The following is a 17583-nucleotide window of genomic DNA, read 5'->3' as shown; positions in this document are numbered from 1 at the left end:
TCTCTACCGGACGATGAATTCTATCTAATCGTGGAATGCTTCCAATTAAAATGTATTGTATAATTTCATAGGGTATCCGCACAAAGCATTATCTCATGGTCGTGATACGAGACGGGCAACTTTTGCTGTTAGTGAAGAGCAAGCGGAAAAAAGAGATACTATTTAAGACACCGTTCAATGATGGCAACTGGCATCACGTAATGATCAGTCACAGCGAAAGGAAACTGACGTTGCTGGTGGATACTCAAACACCACGTACGATCAAGGTGCCTTGGAAAATTGGACTGGCATCCATGATGTACATTGGAGGGTTGCCTGAAAGCGGGACGCTGATACCTGAACAAGTTGTAGTTAAACTCGAGACATTGAAGGGATGTATCAGAGGGTTGAGAATCAATGGGAACGTGTACGATATGGTTGGTTCCACGAGCAAAGCGTATCAAGTGGGGCAATGTTTCCCAAACGTTGAAAGCGGAGCTTACTTCCAAGATGAGGCGTACGCCACGTACAGTAAGATAGGCAAATTCTGATACCTAAGCCAAGTATTATCGGTTACTTTAAGCTGTTCTATAAGATCGCGTTGTCTACATTTAAAAATGAAAATTAACAGTTCAGTAAATTCGGAGGGACAACATCTGTCTATTTTTTCAGAGAGGAACTTTGAATTGGGTGCCGTGCTGGAGCTCCAATTGGAGTTCAGAACATCAGAATTGTCGGGTGTTCTGCTTTCCATAACGGCACCCGGCAATTCGCCCTCGTTGTCATTGGAACTGAATAATGGCAAGGTGATCATGTCGGTCGATCTGGGGGACAATAATCCGTTGGATGTAGAGCAATACTTCACTAATCCGTACACGATCTGTGACAATCGATGGCACAGAATACAAGCGGTTTATAACGACGAAGAGTTGGCGTTGAAAGTCGACGAGATGGATCAGAAGTACGGGCTTCCAGCTAACGTCAATTATCACATGATGGATTCAACGGTCTCTGGGCCTTTATATATTGGTGGTTTACCAGGTAAAGAGGAATATCTATCAGTCTTTTTTATCCTTCTATTTGTCAGGCTATTAATAGACGTTGGATATAAGCTTTGAAGACTTAAAAATTCCCCTTGGACGCTTATGCGTCTGATAAAAACAAAGAAACAATAATTTTGCAGCCTCTGCCCCAAAGGGAACGCTAAGAACAAGGGATTATTTCAATGGATGTATAAGAAATGTAATGATAGGAGGAGAGAGACGAGATTGGACAGACATGGACGAATTGCATAATATTCACTTGAGCTCCTGCCCAGTACAATGATAATCAGTACAATGTGTGAACTCCTCCGAGTCATTCAATTTAGTTCCAAAGACTGTTCAAAGGACGCAAACGATGCTTGAAACGTTTCTATGAACTGTGTTCAATGCAATTTCACAACGGGGTCAAGTGCCATATCACGGTGGGAAATTCTTTAATCGTTAAGACATAAGATTAAACCAAGCCAAGAGATGCTAACACGCTAAAGGCGTGAAGTTTACATTGATGTTTCTCAAACTTGTTCATTCGGCTGCAAAATTCTACGACAACAAACTCTTACACAGGTACTCGAGATAATTCCTTTTGCCTTTATACGTATCAGACATATCTTCATTAAAAATAAGCTGAAATGTATAATGGGACACGCAAAATGAGCCTAACTTAAACAGAATAAGTTAGCGTGTGCCATTTGTACATAGAAAGTCTTACATTTTTCTACTTTATCTAGGATCTATTAACAGGAATGATAAATTTAATATAAAAAAACATTTCCTTCCTTAAACTACGGTTAATTAAACAAATCATCGTGAAAAATTAAAATCGTTGAAGTAATTAACTGAAGAAGCGATAAAATTATTTGATTTGCTTTGCCATAAAAACAGATCAATATCTTATCCGGTTACAGAGTCGTACATTATCGAACCTCGTGATACTTTTGATGAAACCTGAAGAAAAATTTGATTACACACTTTACGTCTAATATCGAAATGGTGTCAAAAGTGAACGAACTCGGTAAAGATTCGAATCAGCGTTCACGATAACTTTGCGAGTAAACTTTACAAAATATAGTTTGAGAAACGATTTTTTAAAAGCATTTACAAATTGTGGCACGAATTCGCGTCGAATCGTATCGCAAATTCGATATTAAAAAAAAAAAAAGCAAACGTCACCGACATACGTGTAAGTAGCAAGATCACTGCCATATAGTTTAATTGTAATTCACTTGTAAGTCATGAAACAATTGTACATCAGTATTTAAAGCTATTTATTATCGTTTAATATATAAGCGCATCCAGCGATTTCGGTCGAGAGCGTGGCGCGAAGGCACGGTATTGCGCTCGATCGAAACCGTGTACTTTAAAAGAATTAGAAAGAAAACGTGTAAACGGAAACGGGACGACTGTTTTAGCGGTAGCAAGAGAGGTATCCGAGTTTTAATATTTAAGACGATTAGAAGCGAAAGAAAAGTCATATCTAACGCCCTGTAATAAAGTGTCCTTAACAAATTGAATATACATAGTATAATTACGTTAGGAAGAAACGTTCTTTACAAGAATATTTTAATATTTATGTCTAATATCTTTCTTATTCGTTGAATTGTAATATATTATACATATGCAAAAAAATTAACAATGACGCCTCCGCTATTGTGTATAAAATATATAACAATGAGAAAGTATGGTCACCTGATTCACTCTCATCTGTACTCCAAAAGTTATATATGTACATTTACATTACGCAACCAATTAAAACCAAGGAGACACGCTTAATTCCACATTATTATCATATATATATAAGCGAATGGTATATATATATGTACCATTCGCAAGAAGAATAAAAGTCTATTGCAAAGTGGGTTATTAAATTTTATTGATGACATTCGCTGTGTAAGATGCTAACAGTAAAATATGACCCAAAATTTTTTACTTAACGTACTCAATAAATATATATGTGTATATATATGTATATGTATACGTGTATCATCGATATATCATATATACATATATATACATATATCATCGAGTAAGTAATTTCGTTTATGCGCATATAAAAACATAATATTTACAGACACGAATAAATCGAACGAGTACGATTCGACAAAGTTTTTCAGTAATTCTTTCTTCTTTCTCATTTCTTTCATTTGTGACAATAAAAATGAAGGATTATTACATAAAGGTAATCGTTTATTATTAGTAAGCGCGATTATTTATATCCCATTATCTCGTAATCTCTGTGTTTTTTCGTTTCATCGATTATCACGCCGGTTACCGGATAGCTCGCTAATAATATCTCTCTATCTCTCTATCTCTCTTTCTCTCTCTCTCTCTCTCTATCTCTGAAAAATATAAATATCAAGCACAAGCAGTCAACCATTTCCTTGCCAGAGTAACGCATCAGTTTCTCGTTACGTTCTCTAATTGTTTACACCATTTCCGTTCGATTACATTGTTCAAGCCCCGATGTTCCTCCGTTGATTCTTAAGATTAGTGACTATTATATTGTTAATCGTAAATCTTCATTCACTGTTCGTTCACGTTAGTCATCGCAGGCCCTTGGTCAAGGCTCGCACCCTCGAATCGTGATAATAATTCATCTTTATATGGCGTTTATTTATTTTCGCGTTCAATATTGTCAGGTCGGACTGTTTTCAGAGTCTGAAGCTCGTAAAAATCTCTCTAGTCATCAGTTTTTTTTTTGTAACGACGATACACGCGGTAGATTTACAATAGACGAGAATAGAATACAATGAACTTCTTTGGATACTACGATCGACGGATTTCTTTCTTTTTTTCGAATTAAAATCTTTTTTCCAAGTCCCTATATTTATATATATAAAGATACTAAACGAGGTATTCGTGCCTCGCGTATAAAGGGACCGAAACAAAACGATCTCGAGACAAGTAAACCAAGTGTATCGTTGCGAATTAAAAATATATTTTCCGCGATTAATCGTGAAGAACATGAAATTCGATATGTTGCGTAATTACTTAATAATAATCAATAAGGTCGTGTTCTGTTTATGCCTTTGCAGAATATATGGGGGGGTCTATTGCTCCAATGAACCGATCTCCAGTCCGTTTTCTCTCTGTTTTTCTTTCTCCCTCGTATTTCATCTAATATTATCATTCCAAATTCCATGCACGTGCCCATTAAGCGAAAGAATATATTATACAAATTAATGACAAACAGAATTGATAAACGCTGCGAAATGTACACGTTAAATATAACTTAAACAAAAACAAAAAAAAGAAAGAGAAAAGATCAATTTTACGACGGACAGACCCTCCATATTTCTGTACAAAAATTGTATTCCCTCTTTTTTTACCTCTATTTAGTTTCTATCTATTCGTTCTATCGGCATGTTAAGGCAAAAACGAATTGCGTATACATGGTAAAAAACAAAAAATAAAGGATCGAATCGTCAAGATGAAAGGCCAGTGCCAGTCCCATACGAACGGGCGGTCATTTACAATTTATGGCACAATAAATAGTTCTTCCATCATTACGTTATTATGCTAATCATTCATCATGTACAATACGGAAGCCGCGTGTTTCGTATCGCTCGAGATTGGACTGACACGTTTAATTAGGAAATAAGAACCATACTAAAAAAAAAAGAAAAGAGAACGATTGCCATAGAAAGAAAAAGGATCCATATACTGTCGACAGAATTCGTAAAGAGAAATTACCCAAGTTATATAAACGGGTTAAACATTAGTCCGTCTCGTTAAAATTTGCAACAATACGCAATGAGAATTATAAATAAATCGTAGACATTCTAATCCGGAGCCTTCTTTTCCCGGTGACGAGGAACGCAGACTACGGGCGTTGGATTAAAAACATTTAGGCCTAAGGGGGACATTCGAATAAATTATTTAATTAAAACAAAGAAAAGTTTCGAGTACAGACGAATGCTCGCGTTGTTCATCGCGGTTTCTACATCCCAACCACCCTCTGCTTTCCTCTTACAATGCTCGGAACGATTACAAGACTTCGAAACAGTTCGACGCATCGTACAAAATAAGTATGTATTGCGCGCAGGAAAGAAGAACAGCAATTCAAATCGAGAATCTCTTGTTTAATCCGCGAGCGGTTTTTCACGGTTCTACCAGACACCTTTCCTGTCAGTCACCAAAATTTCTTTTAATGTTTAGTTTTGGTACTGTTTGGTACGGTCTCATCATTCTCTTCCTTTCTCCAAATACTCTCGCAAGTTCTATAATCTTACATCGATGCACACTGTTCACAAGACTCGCTTCGAGATATTCAAATCAACGAGGCATTTCGTTACAATATATATATATGTATATATAAATTATAATCGATGTTCCTATACGGTAAAAGGAAAAACATCCTCGCACGACATCAATTACACATCCAGATCCGATCTTAAGGCTGATTTGGTATTTTCTTTCACTAATCAGAATCAACTTAGATATATACAAATCCACGTTATTTTTTTTTCTTTTTTTTTTCGCTTTTTCTCTTTCATTTTTATCCATGAGCTGGTTCAATTTCAACGCTTCCCAACGAACGAATTACATTATATACTACGTACACTGCTGCAGCTGTCAGCAGCCGTGAAAATCTCATGCTTTTTAACGAGGAATCATTAATTCGTCTCCCACGGTGGCGGTTAAACGGTAAAAAGAAACATTTTTAGATAGACGCAACGATCGCGAAACGATATCGAGACCCAGTATCGTTTGATTAAAAATGAAATCTTCCTGCAAAGCAAACGCTTCGTTACTCTTTCTGTTAGTATTTATTACATTAAACGGAAAGTAAAAGATTACAGAAATCACATCGGAAATTTCGAATCTATTCGTCGATTTAATCCGACGTTCATATTTATAGACTCAAACGTTCGTAAATACGTTCAAATTAATGAATCCCTCATTTGCTTTTTGCGATTCGTAAATGTCAATGGTACTACAATAATAATAATAGTAATAATAATAATAATAATATTAATAATAATAATAATAATAATAATAATAATAATGATAATAATTATGGGAATTGTAATTAATAATTAAGAGCATTTTTTAATTTACGCGTAAACAGGGAAACATGTGCGAATTATCTTTTATGCAATACAAAGTCGAAACGTTTGTTATGTGACATTTATGAAAGCCCTGCCTCTCTTTCTTTCTCCCACTCTCTCCCTCTCTTCCACAGCGAAAAAGGAGAAACGATTACAAGAGAAATTAATTAATACCGTTTTACATCAGTCACAAATTTCATTTACAACACAGCAGCTTACACGATTACAAGGCGGTTACACGTCGAGAGTTAGTCCGCAAAGATATTAGATACTGACTACAAACCATTCCTATTAATTAGATATTGGTAATCTTACGACACAGTGATTGATGCCAACGTTAACTTAAAAACGAAACGAAAGAGGAGAAACGGAAAACAAAATGCGGGAGAAATATAGAACAAATAATATATACGTGTATATATATATATATAAAAGAAAGAAAACGTATACGTGGTAACAATGCGCCGTTCGGTATAGCGTGCAATCAGTAAAAACGCTGAAAATGATCGCACACCCGCGAGTGTCTACTAGTCAGCATCAATCATTTGTCCTTATAAAATTGACTAAGAACGCAACGTTTGCATTAATTTAATATGGGCCTGTATTAAAATAGTAACTATGAACAACAGAGGGCATAGTAGCATAATGTTAAGTGTAACACTTGTGTAAAACTATATGACGAGAGGCATGTCTTTCTTGTTCGGCAAATTCACCTTTTTACCTTGCCAGAGGCTATTGTGTATCGTAAAGGCATCTATGGTCACGGTAAGATGCTTCGTGTGGACTTGCGAGAAGCATTTCGCTCCTGAATTGTATCTAGAAACAACAACACATGTTAGGGATCGACAAAATAGCGTTGGACCGTTTGTTTCCTTAATTTCTATATTTCATTGCCTATCCTAAAAGTGTAAGCGTCAAGCACATAAAGAGACAAGAAGAATTTTCCGTACCGCTACAAATGAAGTCTGGCATTTATAGAAACAGGATAGCTACCTTTCTAGACGCAATTCTATATTATTATTCAACAAAACACTTTGAAGTCATCTATTTACACTTAACGGTCAACGATGAACAGTGCAACTTACGTTAATAAAAAAGTTCTCAAACCTTCCGACTCCCTTGATTACATACAATTCTCACACATTCAACGCTTTTGCATAATAAGATGACATTAGAGTGTGTACACCCACTAACGGGAACTCCAAGATGATGAACTTACTTGAAAAATTTGTCGAACATTTTATCAATGACCTGTTTCGGTCCGGTACCGTACAGCTTCGAAACTTCTTCTCTATCTGGGCAGTATGAGTAGAGTGCCCTAAATTGGCAGCCGGCGTCTCGAAATAAAATAAGGAAGTGTTTACTTTCCGATCTCGCGATTTCGTCCAGAACTCTTCTCTTCGCCTCTTTGTTCACCGTGCCTGGGAACACGCAATACTCGACAGCGTTCAGCATAATGCCACGATTCGACTTGGTCGTCGGCTGCTTGTACAATCTCGGACCTGTCGACGAGAAGAAGATATCGTCAAGACCGTTTTGCGACTTACACGCAACCCTGCAAGCTCGCTTCGCCGCTCACCGTTATAATCCATCATCGAACTTGGCGTGCTGCTGATGTCGCTGCTGCCGTCGTCGAACACCCGCCTCTTGGTCATCAAGCCAGGAGGTAAGGAGCCAGGCCCTGATGGTGATGGAAGGTGCCTCATACTGCCCATGCCCGGACTCGGTGCTCTCCTTGGCGGTGTCGCTCTGCCCAGTCCGCTGTCCGTATCTGTGTATGGACACATCATACCGTCTTGATCACTACACGAACCTGCGAACGCAAGCTCGGTATATGAAGATAGAAATAAAAGAAAAAAAAGAAGAAGAAAAGAAAGAGAATAGACTCGAACGTACGTGTCCGTTCACGAGATAAGGGACGAGACTTTTGTCACAGTCGGTCCACGATAATATATGTAACGTTTATCCACCCATCCAAGCAAGAGGTAAATTCGTACGGAATGTATATATATATATTTGATTAATCACTAGAACGGGGTTAGTCCCTGATGATAAACCGTGTGATACGTTATTAGTCACTTGTTAGACTTACGAGGGACCTTCGAACAGTATCCATCTTCATAGCTTGCGTCCAATACAAGAAACTTGAACGAGTATTGATAGATCGTACGAACGTCTAAGGATCGAAAGTATCGTGTTCTGATTCTACGCATCTCGGGTAAACTTGTTCGAAAAAACGAAACAGAGGAAGCGCTTCGTGATTCTAAGACGATCTAGGGAGCTAGTTTCTCTTAAGGAACGTCGAGTAACGACAACAACAATAGCTTGGACGATTTTTGTACCGGGTACTAATCATCTCGTCTAAGACTCGGCGTGGCACGGCCACGCGTGAAACAACGGACGGGCGTTTCACTTGTCGTGAAACGTACGGTTGCTAGTGAGAATATATTTGCGATCTTAGGCGGGCGAAACGAAGCATAAGAAATTCATCTATAACGATTGTACATGTTGGGTCCTGAGTTTGAATGCGATGGCAAACGAGTTAAACGCAACGTGCAGCAGTTATGAGGACTATCGAGAAGTATGATTGCTCGTCGCCTAGATGAATTTACTATGCCGCATTACCATTAATACCTGGAAATAAAATATAGAGAGGAATATGAGAGAACAAATACATATTAAACGTAAGTGATAGGAGAACCGTATGATACAGGACCTAAATGTGAGTCAGAGTGAAAGGTTATTATAATGGAAACTGGAACCACCAATAATCTGAAAAAACATTGAAAATATCGATACCCGCAACCAGTGCTGTACAACAATAAGCCCAACAAGCGTCAACTTAATTTCATCTACTACAGCGAATGAGTTATCCTGTGAATGGGAGTCGACATTCCATCTGCTCTCTCTCTCTCTAGAACTGTACAAGAGGGTAGAGTATTTTTTAAACGATGAAACGCAAACGCGCCAGCAGATAGAATATCGAGTGCATATAAATAATGTGCTTCTGGTGTATGCGTGTAAGTATATATATATCACTGCCACCTGTGCTCCAATCTGCCACCATGCGACTACGTGTACGCTACAGCCTACAAAATATTGGAACGGTGTGTACGGGACACGTAAAGTATAAACTGTTGCACGATAGAAGGGGGATTTAAACGATATTCCAAGTCACTGGTGCTTCTTACCACACAAATTCATCAAGGAATTAGACTTTCTCCCCTTAAAGTTTTGGTAACTCGGGTATTTAGGCCTGCCTCTAACCTGTTGCTGAGGCTCCTGCACATCTGCAATAATGCAATGTTTACCTTGTTACATTCCAAACGCTATGTACGATCAAACGATTAATTAAGTAGGGGATGCTTCAATCGTACTGGTCATTGCGTCAGGGGGGAGAGGGGCAGAGTCTAACTACGAGCCACATGTCCAATTAGGAACATCGATAAACTCAGGGTAGCCGGTGCAGGTTGGTGCAGAATAATGTTGCGTTCCAACTGAAAGATGTCTACTATAAAGGCGCTACTTAAAAAAAAAAAAGTAAAGTCATACCCCTTAAGTAACCTTTTACTTAGGTAATTCCGAGAGAATAATCAAACACGCTAATGAAATATATCAACATTGTAAAGATCTCATACTGTAGCTGCCCATACCAGTGATACATCCTGCAACGAGTCTACTTTCGTCAAGCCAAACGTTTAAGGAACATGATACGGCATTCGTTCTAATAAAACAATTGTCGAACCCACCTCTAGATGTTTTGTAGGAACCACGTCGGCCAAGTTGATTCATACTTCGACAAGGCGAGGAACCTCTACCGTCGTCGGGTGAATCTACGGAAGATACTAAAATAGGGTACCTCTATTACGATCAATTAGTTCCTCTCCAAGATGATACTAGATATTACATATATATAGATAGATAGATAGTTATTATAACAGTTTTCAAGAATATCTTTTGCTACGACATTACACTAATCAACGAATATTCAAAATCAAATTTAAAGCATGCAAAATCGTACAAAACAAAAAGTGCTCTAATATAGATCATTCGTATGTTAAAAATTAATAATTTTGAAAAGAAAACGTATCGCACACAATATATATATATCGCATGTTTCCCGTTACGTACAAGGCAATTTGTTATTTTATTCAATTGATTCGCAAAGAATTGATCAAATATCCCCGTTAAATTATTACGTTCGATAAGAACAAGGGGCAAAACATTCCAATCGGTGTGTCGATAGTCACGTGGAACGATACATCGATGGTTTGCAGCGTAAATTATTCCATGCTCGTTCTTCTTCCAATTTAACGAGCGATACGAATTTAATTTACAATGTGGAATTAAATTCGTGATCGACAGGAATATTCGCGTGCAGTCAACCGTCGACGTACCATCCGAGCGATCTATACTTGTGTAGCTTCTCATATATGTTTCTTTTATGTAAAGCTAACAAATATATATTTATGTGTTGTATTAGATACGTATGCGAGTCAGAGAGTGTGTGGTGTGCATACCCCTGAGACTGCCGCCCCGATAAAGAGGGCCGGAACGTCGTTCATCGAAATGGGCAGCAGTGAGACTGTCCTGCGAGCCTCGGTAGTAGTCTCGCCTCATCGTCGGGGAGGTCAGCGACGCTACAGTAAGTGTGTTAGTGCAAACAAATCAGCTCGAATTTTCTTTACCGTTCTAGTTTATTCGAATTAGTGTCTACGAGATATATACGTGATCGGTTTACAGTTTACGCGAGCCGGTTAGACACGTCTCCGAGACGTTATCGTGCGGATAAACTAGTGTGGGCGAGAAAATTTGGAGCTTCGTGAAATCGTGACTGGGTGAAAGAGAGAGACAGAGATCTCGTAAAACAAAAGAGAACACTAACAACAAACTCAGTATCACAAAGAGACGGCGTTACGTTAAACGGGGGTAGAGAAAAAACGAAAAAAAAAAAAACGCAAAGAAAACAAAACTTTTCTGACTTCCGAATCTTCGCCATGCAAAGAATGAATGCAATTACAATACAACATTGAGAAACTGTCGCTATTGGAAAATTGTAACAAAGGGATACACTCTTGTTACGACAGCAGTGGTGATTGTTGTCTTGGAGACGATTTGGTACGTGTTTATAGTGGAGTATCGTCACATGATCGTGTGCAAATACCACTCTTTTTAAACTGTGCATGTATTTTACTTGATCCTTTAACCCTTCGAGCGCTACGATGTCCATATATACTAGTTTCAAAAAGTTAGAAATAATTGACATCGAAAGCAAAAAGAAAATTACGTTCCTCCGCGCTCGAAGTGTTAAGTGTACGCAAGTTTAATCTCCAAGAAACACTGATCATTGCAACACGAGTAATTATGGCAACACTACCGAATCAATCAGACGCGTTGGTTATACCTGTACTTAGATTAGAGGAAGAACCCTTTTTCCCGCGGCTTGGCGTGAGAGCACCGGAATCCAACTCCGCGCCAGCATCCACGTGAATCGTTTTCGGTCGTGGCCGGGTCGTTGTTGCAGTCTTATTGCGTAGTTTCGTCGGCTTTATTGCATTGAGAAGCTCTTTATCGATAACTTTTCCCTAAATAGCAACGACGATCTCTAGTGATCAATTCAATTAAAAGAACACCATAACAACAGAAAGCTAAGAAGGAGCACCCACTTCTCTTTCTGCCTCTTCAATCGCCTTCTTGACTTTATGCTGTTCCAAAATAGCTGCTCTTCGTTGCCTCTCCTCTTCCTTTTTACGCGCTCTTTCCTCTGCCTTTAATTTCTCTTGTTCTCGACGCGCTTGTGCCTCCGCCTCCTTCCTCTCTTTCATCTCTTCTTGCCGCTGCCTTCTTTGCAACGACAGCAGCATTATACGCTCTTTCTTCCGTTCCATCTCATCCAGAGAATTCTGTAACGATATATTCAACAAGATACGTATGACAACGAATGAAATTAAATAGAGTCAGCCGCGTAAGCTTACCGGATCAGGATTTGCCAATTGAGTTCCGATTATCAGACCAACTCCGGATTGTCGACTTTCTCCACCAATATCGTGTCGTTCTCTTAGCTTCTCTCTTTCCATCTCCTTGTCCCTCGTTTCTTGCCGTTGGAACTCTCGTTCGTCGGTCTGGCGTTGCTTCTCCCGATCTAGATCTCGTTGAGCCTCCAGCTGTTTCTGTCTGTCAATTATAGCGGCAGACGGGGAATCGGGACGCATCGTATAATCGTCGTTATCGACATACGAGGATACGGTTCTTTCCTAGAGCAATATGAAAGATGTATTATTAAATTCTACAGTCACTCGCTTGCGCTGTTACAGACACTAGCACTTGCAGAAATGTTGCTTGCAGAATGTATTCACCTTCTTGGGAGATGTTCGCTTCACTCTAAGAGTCGGTTTAGGTTTCTTCGGCGCGTCGTTGTCGAAGCAAATGTAGAATCCTTTCTCGCCAGCGTCTGTCGGATCTAAAGGCGTTACCTCTGGTGTACCTGACGGGGATGGTGTGGCTTCTCTTAATGATGGATGAGGTTGAAATGAATTACGTGATATCGAAGGTCTAGTTGGTGATGGGATTCTATATGTGCGGCTGCCGGACGTGATGTTTAAACCTTTTATACCGTGCGTAAGCTCATCGTCATTCCCTTTAAAACATATGAACGAGGTGAACGAAAAGATGATGGGAAGAAAAAAATTGTAAACGGCGATGAGTCTCTCTCGGTAGCGTCGCGCCGCTTATAGTTATACGCGTTCTAAACGTAAACGGGAAGGTGGGATAAAAGATATTTACCAATGAAAGATATATTCTGAGGCTTCATATCATCAACAGGTGGAGCTGGAACTGGTGTGTGTAACGTAGTAACTTGCCTCTTTTCGGTGGGACTCTCGCACTTAATCGGTATGTGATGCACACTTGGCCTTTTTGGTTCGGGACTTTCACTCATTAACTGACTTATTCGATGGACCTACATTGCAAAAATGGAAAATTCGATCACGAATACATTAAAATAACACGGTCTAATTAACTGATACAGCGCAATATAATAGGCGTAACCATTCTAAAAAAAAAAGAACAATCGCAAATAAACGAACCTCATAATGATAGTTGTACGTGCTAGTAATGCTAGATGAATGAAAAAACCGCATTTTTTTATCGTACTTCTTTGAATACTATCGAAAACAAAAGCAGATAATATCGCGGTACGTCAGGAGCGTTCGAACGTCGAAACTTCAAAGCGAGTAGCGTCTGCTGTGCTAAGTGTCAAGAGAGTATCTATAAATGTGCATTACATCACTAACTGGTTCCATGACTGCTGCTCACTTATATATATATGTACAAAGCAATTCGTTTGCTGTTTGACTGACCAGGAAATATGTCGAAAACAATGTGCAATCCTAATAGTGGACCATGTCAATAATTACATTAAATTCTGCTGTTAATTGAAACTGTCATTATAAAAATATATATAGTTTGCATGCTTTCATATTTTCCCATTATATTTGCAGATACCAGGAATATATGGTATTAAAAGTCGGTTTATTAATTAAAATACACAAAACAATGAAAATTTATACTCACAGCATTACGATGTTGTGGACTAGCAGAGGATGGTGGTGTTTGATTAAATATAGATGCAGATGACGGATATGTAGAACCAGGCTGACTCATTTGATTATTACAAAGACTATGATCTCCACCGTTGAGGTATCTCGGTTCTTGCGAGGTATCGTGCAAAACAAATCCTTTTTGCTGAGGTGCTGCCCAATTCCGTGTATCTTGATACAAACGCATATCTTGTTGATAAGCTATAAATTATGCAGTCCGTATTCATTTAGAAAATTTTAATCGCGGTGTAATCAGTCGGATGGCTTCTATTTCGCCGTTCTTAGGTATACCCTACATCCAAATACGGTACTTTCCAGTGCAAATTACTTAATGCAGTTTTCTACTACGATTTACGGTTCTGGTATCTCTTACGGTATATAGGATGTTATTTTTTGTTCCCACTTTAGAGTTTAATTAATCCAGATACTATCTAAATTCATGAAACTGTGCACATATTCTATACCTGTTGGTTGTGCAGTGTATCTTGGATCCATTGATTGTTGATAACCCACAGCAGCCATCTCATTCGCTAAACTTTGCGTTGGTGGCGGTTGACCCCACATTCTTCTGTGCAATTGCGGCTGATCGTGTAGATAGAACTGCGACTGCTGAGTGTCTTGTAGTTTCGACGTTAACGGATTCATAGGTTGCATTCCAAAATTCTAAACGATAAAAAATAGAATAAAACACGTATTAGCTCGCGATGAAGGATAGGTACCAAGCGATAGACACAGAGGCAACGCTCACTTGCATATGTTGCTGGCTAAGGCTTTGCAGCTGCTGAAGTTGTTGTTGCATTTGTTGCTGGTGTTGCGTCATTAGGTGCTGTTGTTGTATCTGATTCTGTTGGTTCGCCAAACGTTGTATGTCCGCTTGTATTTCACTCAGACTGTTGTTCATCCTGTGGTATGAAAGTTCAACAAAGTTCGGGAAATCAAATGCACGTCTAACTACATCATCACAATGAAAGTAGATACTAACTGCGATATGGACTGATGGTACTGCTCGAGATCCATATTCTCGATGTCCGGTGTACGCCTGGTTTCAATGAACGGCGCGTTACCATCGTGCTCCAACCATTTATGTTCGACGTCCCGAACATCTTCGCTAATTTCCTACAGTTGTCGATATAAAATATTGAACGATTACTCAGATGATGCAAAGGAGAACGTTCACCGATACGATTGGTATAGCGTACACCTACAAGTATCTCATCCATTGTTGTACAGTTAACAGTTCGTGACAAATTTACAGCCTCAGTGATCATGTATAAAGGAAAGTGTGATTTAAGATCGTAAAATCTACTTGTAAGTATACAATGAAACAATAGATGTATGTGAGAAATAATAGACTATTGCTTCTAATAATCGTTTCGCTCGGAAATCCGTAATGTCGATGACCTAAAGCTCTTCAGAGTCAATCTGGTAAAACCTTATTCTTACAAGTTTAGTCGCAAGTACTAGGATTGCCTTTGATTACGATTTTCCACCGAAGTGGAGAATCAGATAAGATTAACACAGACCAATGTCTACAGAGTTAACTACTTGGGGTAAAGATATACATATATAACATTAAGTCAGTCCAGTTAATAGTATTCATACGCACAATACACATGTATCACAATGTAAGACTGGTTTTGTTGTTAAAAGTTGTCTGTGCTAGAGCGTACGTAGAACACAAGTGTAAAGAACCACCACCGCAAACAAGAATTTCAATTGAGAGAATTCCAACACACATCTCTATATAGATTATATAGATTCTTGTCCAGGGAGTGTTTAGTACTGTACCATGCGTTCCGAGAGCGATGTTGTATAATACAAGATTGCAGTTGAAACGTGGGAACAGAATGGCAAACTTGATCAAAGACCACAGAATGCGTTTGGGACTGTTTCGTTTTCCTCTATGGCTAAATGTAAGCGACAAGAAGCGGAATGATCATTCGTAGTTAAAAAAAAAAAAAGAAAAAAAAAAAGAACGAAAAAAATGAAAGAAAATCAAACTAACTGGAATCATCGTGTAATTGAAAGAAATTGTACGAAGCACATATCCTATCTTGCTTACAGCATACTAAGGCGTATTGTATTACTGCTCTTTACATGTTTCGTGTATTAAAGAGTAATCAAAATTTTTGTTTTAACAGTGTTCCTCGAAGCGACGGTACAAAAGAAAGTCAACGAATGTCTAGAAGCCATACATAAGCAATGTATGTAAATTGCTAGACGGATCAACAAATATCTCTGCTTCAAATGTTCGTCTACAGCAGGCTTGTGCAACTGGTGCCTGTGCTGGCAAAGTTTTCGACCAGAATCATGGTGGGATAACTGCAATGGTACGTATCAGAAAGCCCATACACTTCGTCCGACTAATTTAGAGTGCCTGCAAGCCTATGCACGTATTCACTGTCTACCTTTGTACTATGCACAACTGGAGAGTTAACTAGCGACACGGAGCGGAGACTAGCTGGTCCCAAACTTGCCTCCTGAAAAGCAAAACTGGTTGTTATCATTGACCAAGCATAGGCAACCGCTCGAGACGCTTGAAAGGTAAGACTTTTCCATAGCGACGCTTTATTGTTCCTCGAAGAAGCGAACTTTCATCTTTTTACAACGTGCATTCTATCTTTCCACAGGTACTTTCACACTCCTCTTGCCTATCCCACCACGAGGAGGTCCTTCTACGCGAAGCGTGAAAGTTTGCCAGCCGTGCAGGCTCCAGTCGCAGAGATCTGGTCTACAGAAACAACTTGTTGTCGTAATATCGTACCTTGAGCGAGAAGGGTCTCTGTGGTTTTTCTTGAGAGGGTTGTTGGGTAACGGGGGGCGCCTCGGAAACACTTGTCGGGGTCTCCCCCGATGATCCGGAGGTTACAGGAGTGGGGGGACCGATTTCAGCCGGACTGTCCCCCCCAGACGTTGACGAAGAGGGAGATTTAACCTTACCCTGCAACCAGCCCAACCACCGTGCCTTGTTAAGTACTTGGAGTCCGCATATGCCGAGTCCAATATGTCACCAACCACCACAACACCATGGTCGGGCTTCTCCACGGCCAAATGTACGTAACATTCAAGCACTAAATGCCAAAGCCAATTCAAAGACTTGCAAATACATCATTGCCAGTGGGCTCTCTTCAACTATCGCACGACTTGGTACGTACATATATATATAAATATTTTTTTTTTTTCAAAGAAAATATTCATGGTGCAATTGCGTCCTCAACTAAATTGTGAAAGTGAACAGTTTTCTCTCTATACTTGATTATTTGATAATCATAGAAAAAGACACGTACTACATAGCGGTTGTTTAACAGTTATTTTCTAATCTTTCTAAACGTGAACAGATCTCTCGCTACTTTGGATCTACCGGTTGTTGATACAATCTCAGTTCGGACTAAATTTCGAACTCTTCGTCTTTGCTAGAGTTAATTTTGGCTAGATTAGAGATTGGTCAGTTCATGCGTAACTTTCCCGGTTAAAAGTTATCGTTTTAGCAACTGAAACGTAAGGCATGCATACCCGTCACCAGATTAAGTCCAATCGTTACGCGATTCAGTATTCGTATTACTGGCTTGTTTAGAGATATTTTTATGTACGAAAAGAGAAGCGGAAACGCCCGGAGTTTCATCCAGGGTATCGACAGCCTATTTTATTATACACAGTCTGTGTAGTAGACTACGGTCAATTTAGTGTTCTGTAACAACGTAAATTCGATCGTATCAGCATGCACTTACCACCAAGTACAGCTGAAAGGTGTGAAAGAGAAAAGAAAACGTATTAAAACAGTATAGCTGGCAATAAATATTATCTGCATTAATAAATGATAGCCATCAACAGATTATATTGTCACCCATTTGCAACTACACGCAAAACAATTCATTAATTGAGAAGCTAACGATATAACAATAATACAAATGTTAC

At 39.0% G+C, this 17583-nt stretch overlaps 2 protein-coding genes across 24 annotated transcripts in view; one reads left to right on the top strand and one right to left on the bottom strand.

The window, feature by feature from the left end:
- Positions 1-1774, top strand: part of Wb (wing blister) — a 135219-nt gene extending 133445 nt beyond the window's left edge. The window contains exons 41-43 of the mRNA XM_076895824.1: positions 72-510; positions 652-1020; positions 1163-1774. Of these exons, the coding sequence (XP_076751939.1) occupies positions 72-510; positions 652-1020; positions 1163-1305 (951 nt within the window). The 3' untranslated portion in view covers positions 1306-1774. The remainder of the gene's footprint in view (positions 1-71; positions 511-651; positions 1021-1162) is intronic.
- A 4239-nt stretch (positions 1775-6013) lies between these two features.
- Positions 6014-17583, bottom strand: part of Patronin (calmodulin-regulated spectrin-associated protein patronin) — a 68115-nt gene continuing 56545 nt past the window's right edge. For 5 of the 23 annotated variants that reach the window (XM_076895634.1, XM_076895640.1, XM_076895641.1 and 2 more), the window contains 16 exons: positions 16433-16609; positions 14651-14784; positions 14417-14570; positions 14133-14331; positions 13643-13869; positions 12854-13028; positions 12427-12707; positions 12046-12324; positions 11737-11973; positions 11475-11655; positions 10591-10710; positions 9820-9915; positions 9262-9360; positions 7650-7883; positions 7290-7572; positions 6014-6886 (listed from right to left, as the gene is read on the bottom strand). In XM_076895634.1, the coding sequence (XP_076751749.1) occupies positions 6742-6886; positions 7290-7572; positions 7650-7883; positions 9262-9360; positions 9820-9915; positions 10591-10710; positions 11475-11655; positions 11737-11973; positions 12046-12324; positions 12427-12707; positions 12854-13028; positions 13643-13869; positions 14133-14331; positions 14417-14570; positions 14651-14784; positions 16433-16609 (3021 nt within the window). In that variant the 3' untranslated portion in view covers positions 6014-6741. The remainder of the gene's footprint in view (positions 6887-7289; positions 7573-7649; positions 7884-9261; positions 9361-9819; positions 9916-10590; positions 10711-11474; positions 11656-11736; positions 11974-12045; positions 12325-12426; positions 12708-12853; positions 13029-13642; positions 13870-14132; positions 14332-14416; positions 14571-14650; positions 14785-16432; positions 16610-17583) is intronic. The other 18 variants (XM_076895638.1, XM_076895636.1, XM_076895649.1 and 15 more) reach the window with 18 other exon arrangements.

The sequence above is a fragment of the Xylocopa sonorina genome, chromosome 5 (genome assembly GCF_050948175.1).
Source record: "Xylocopa sonorina isolate GNS202 chromosome 5, iyXylSono1_principal, whole genome shotgun sequence".
Lineage (NCBI taxonomy): Eukaryota > Metazoa > Arthropoda > Insecta > Hymenoptera > Apidae > Xylocopa > Xylocopa sonorina.
The sequence above is the reverse complement of the archived record's forward strand: the minus strand, read 5'-3'. Positions and strand labels throughout refer to the sequence as shown.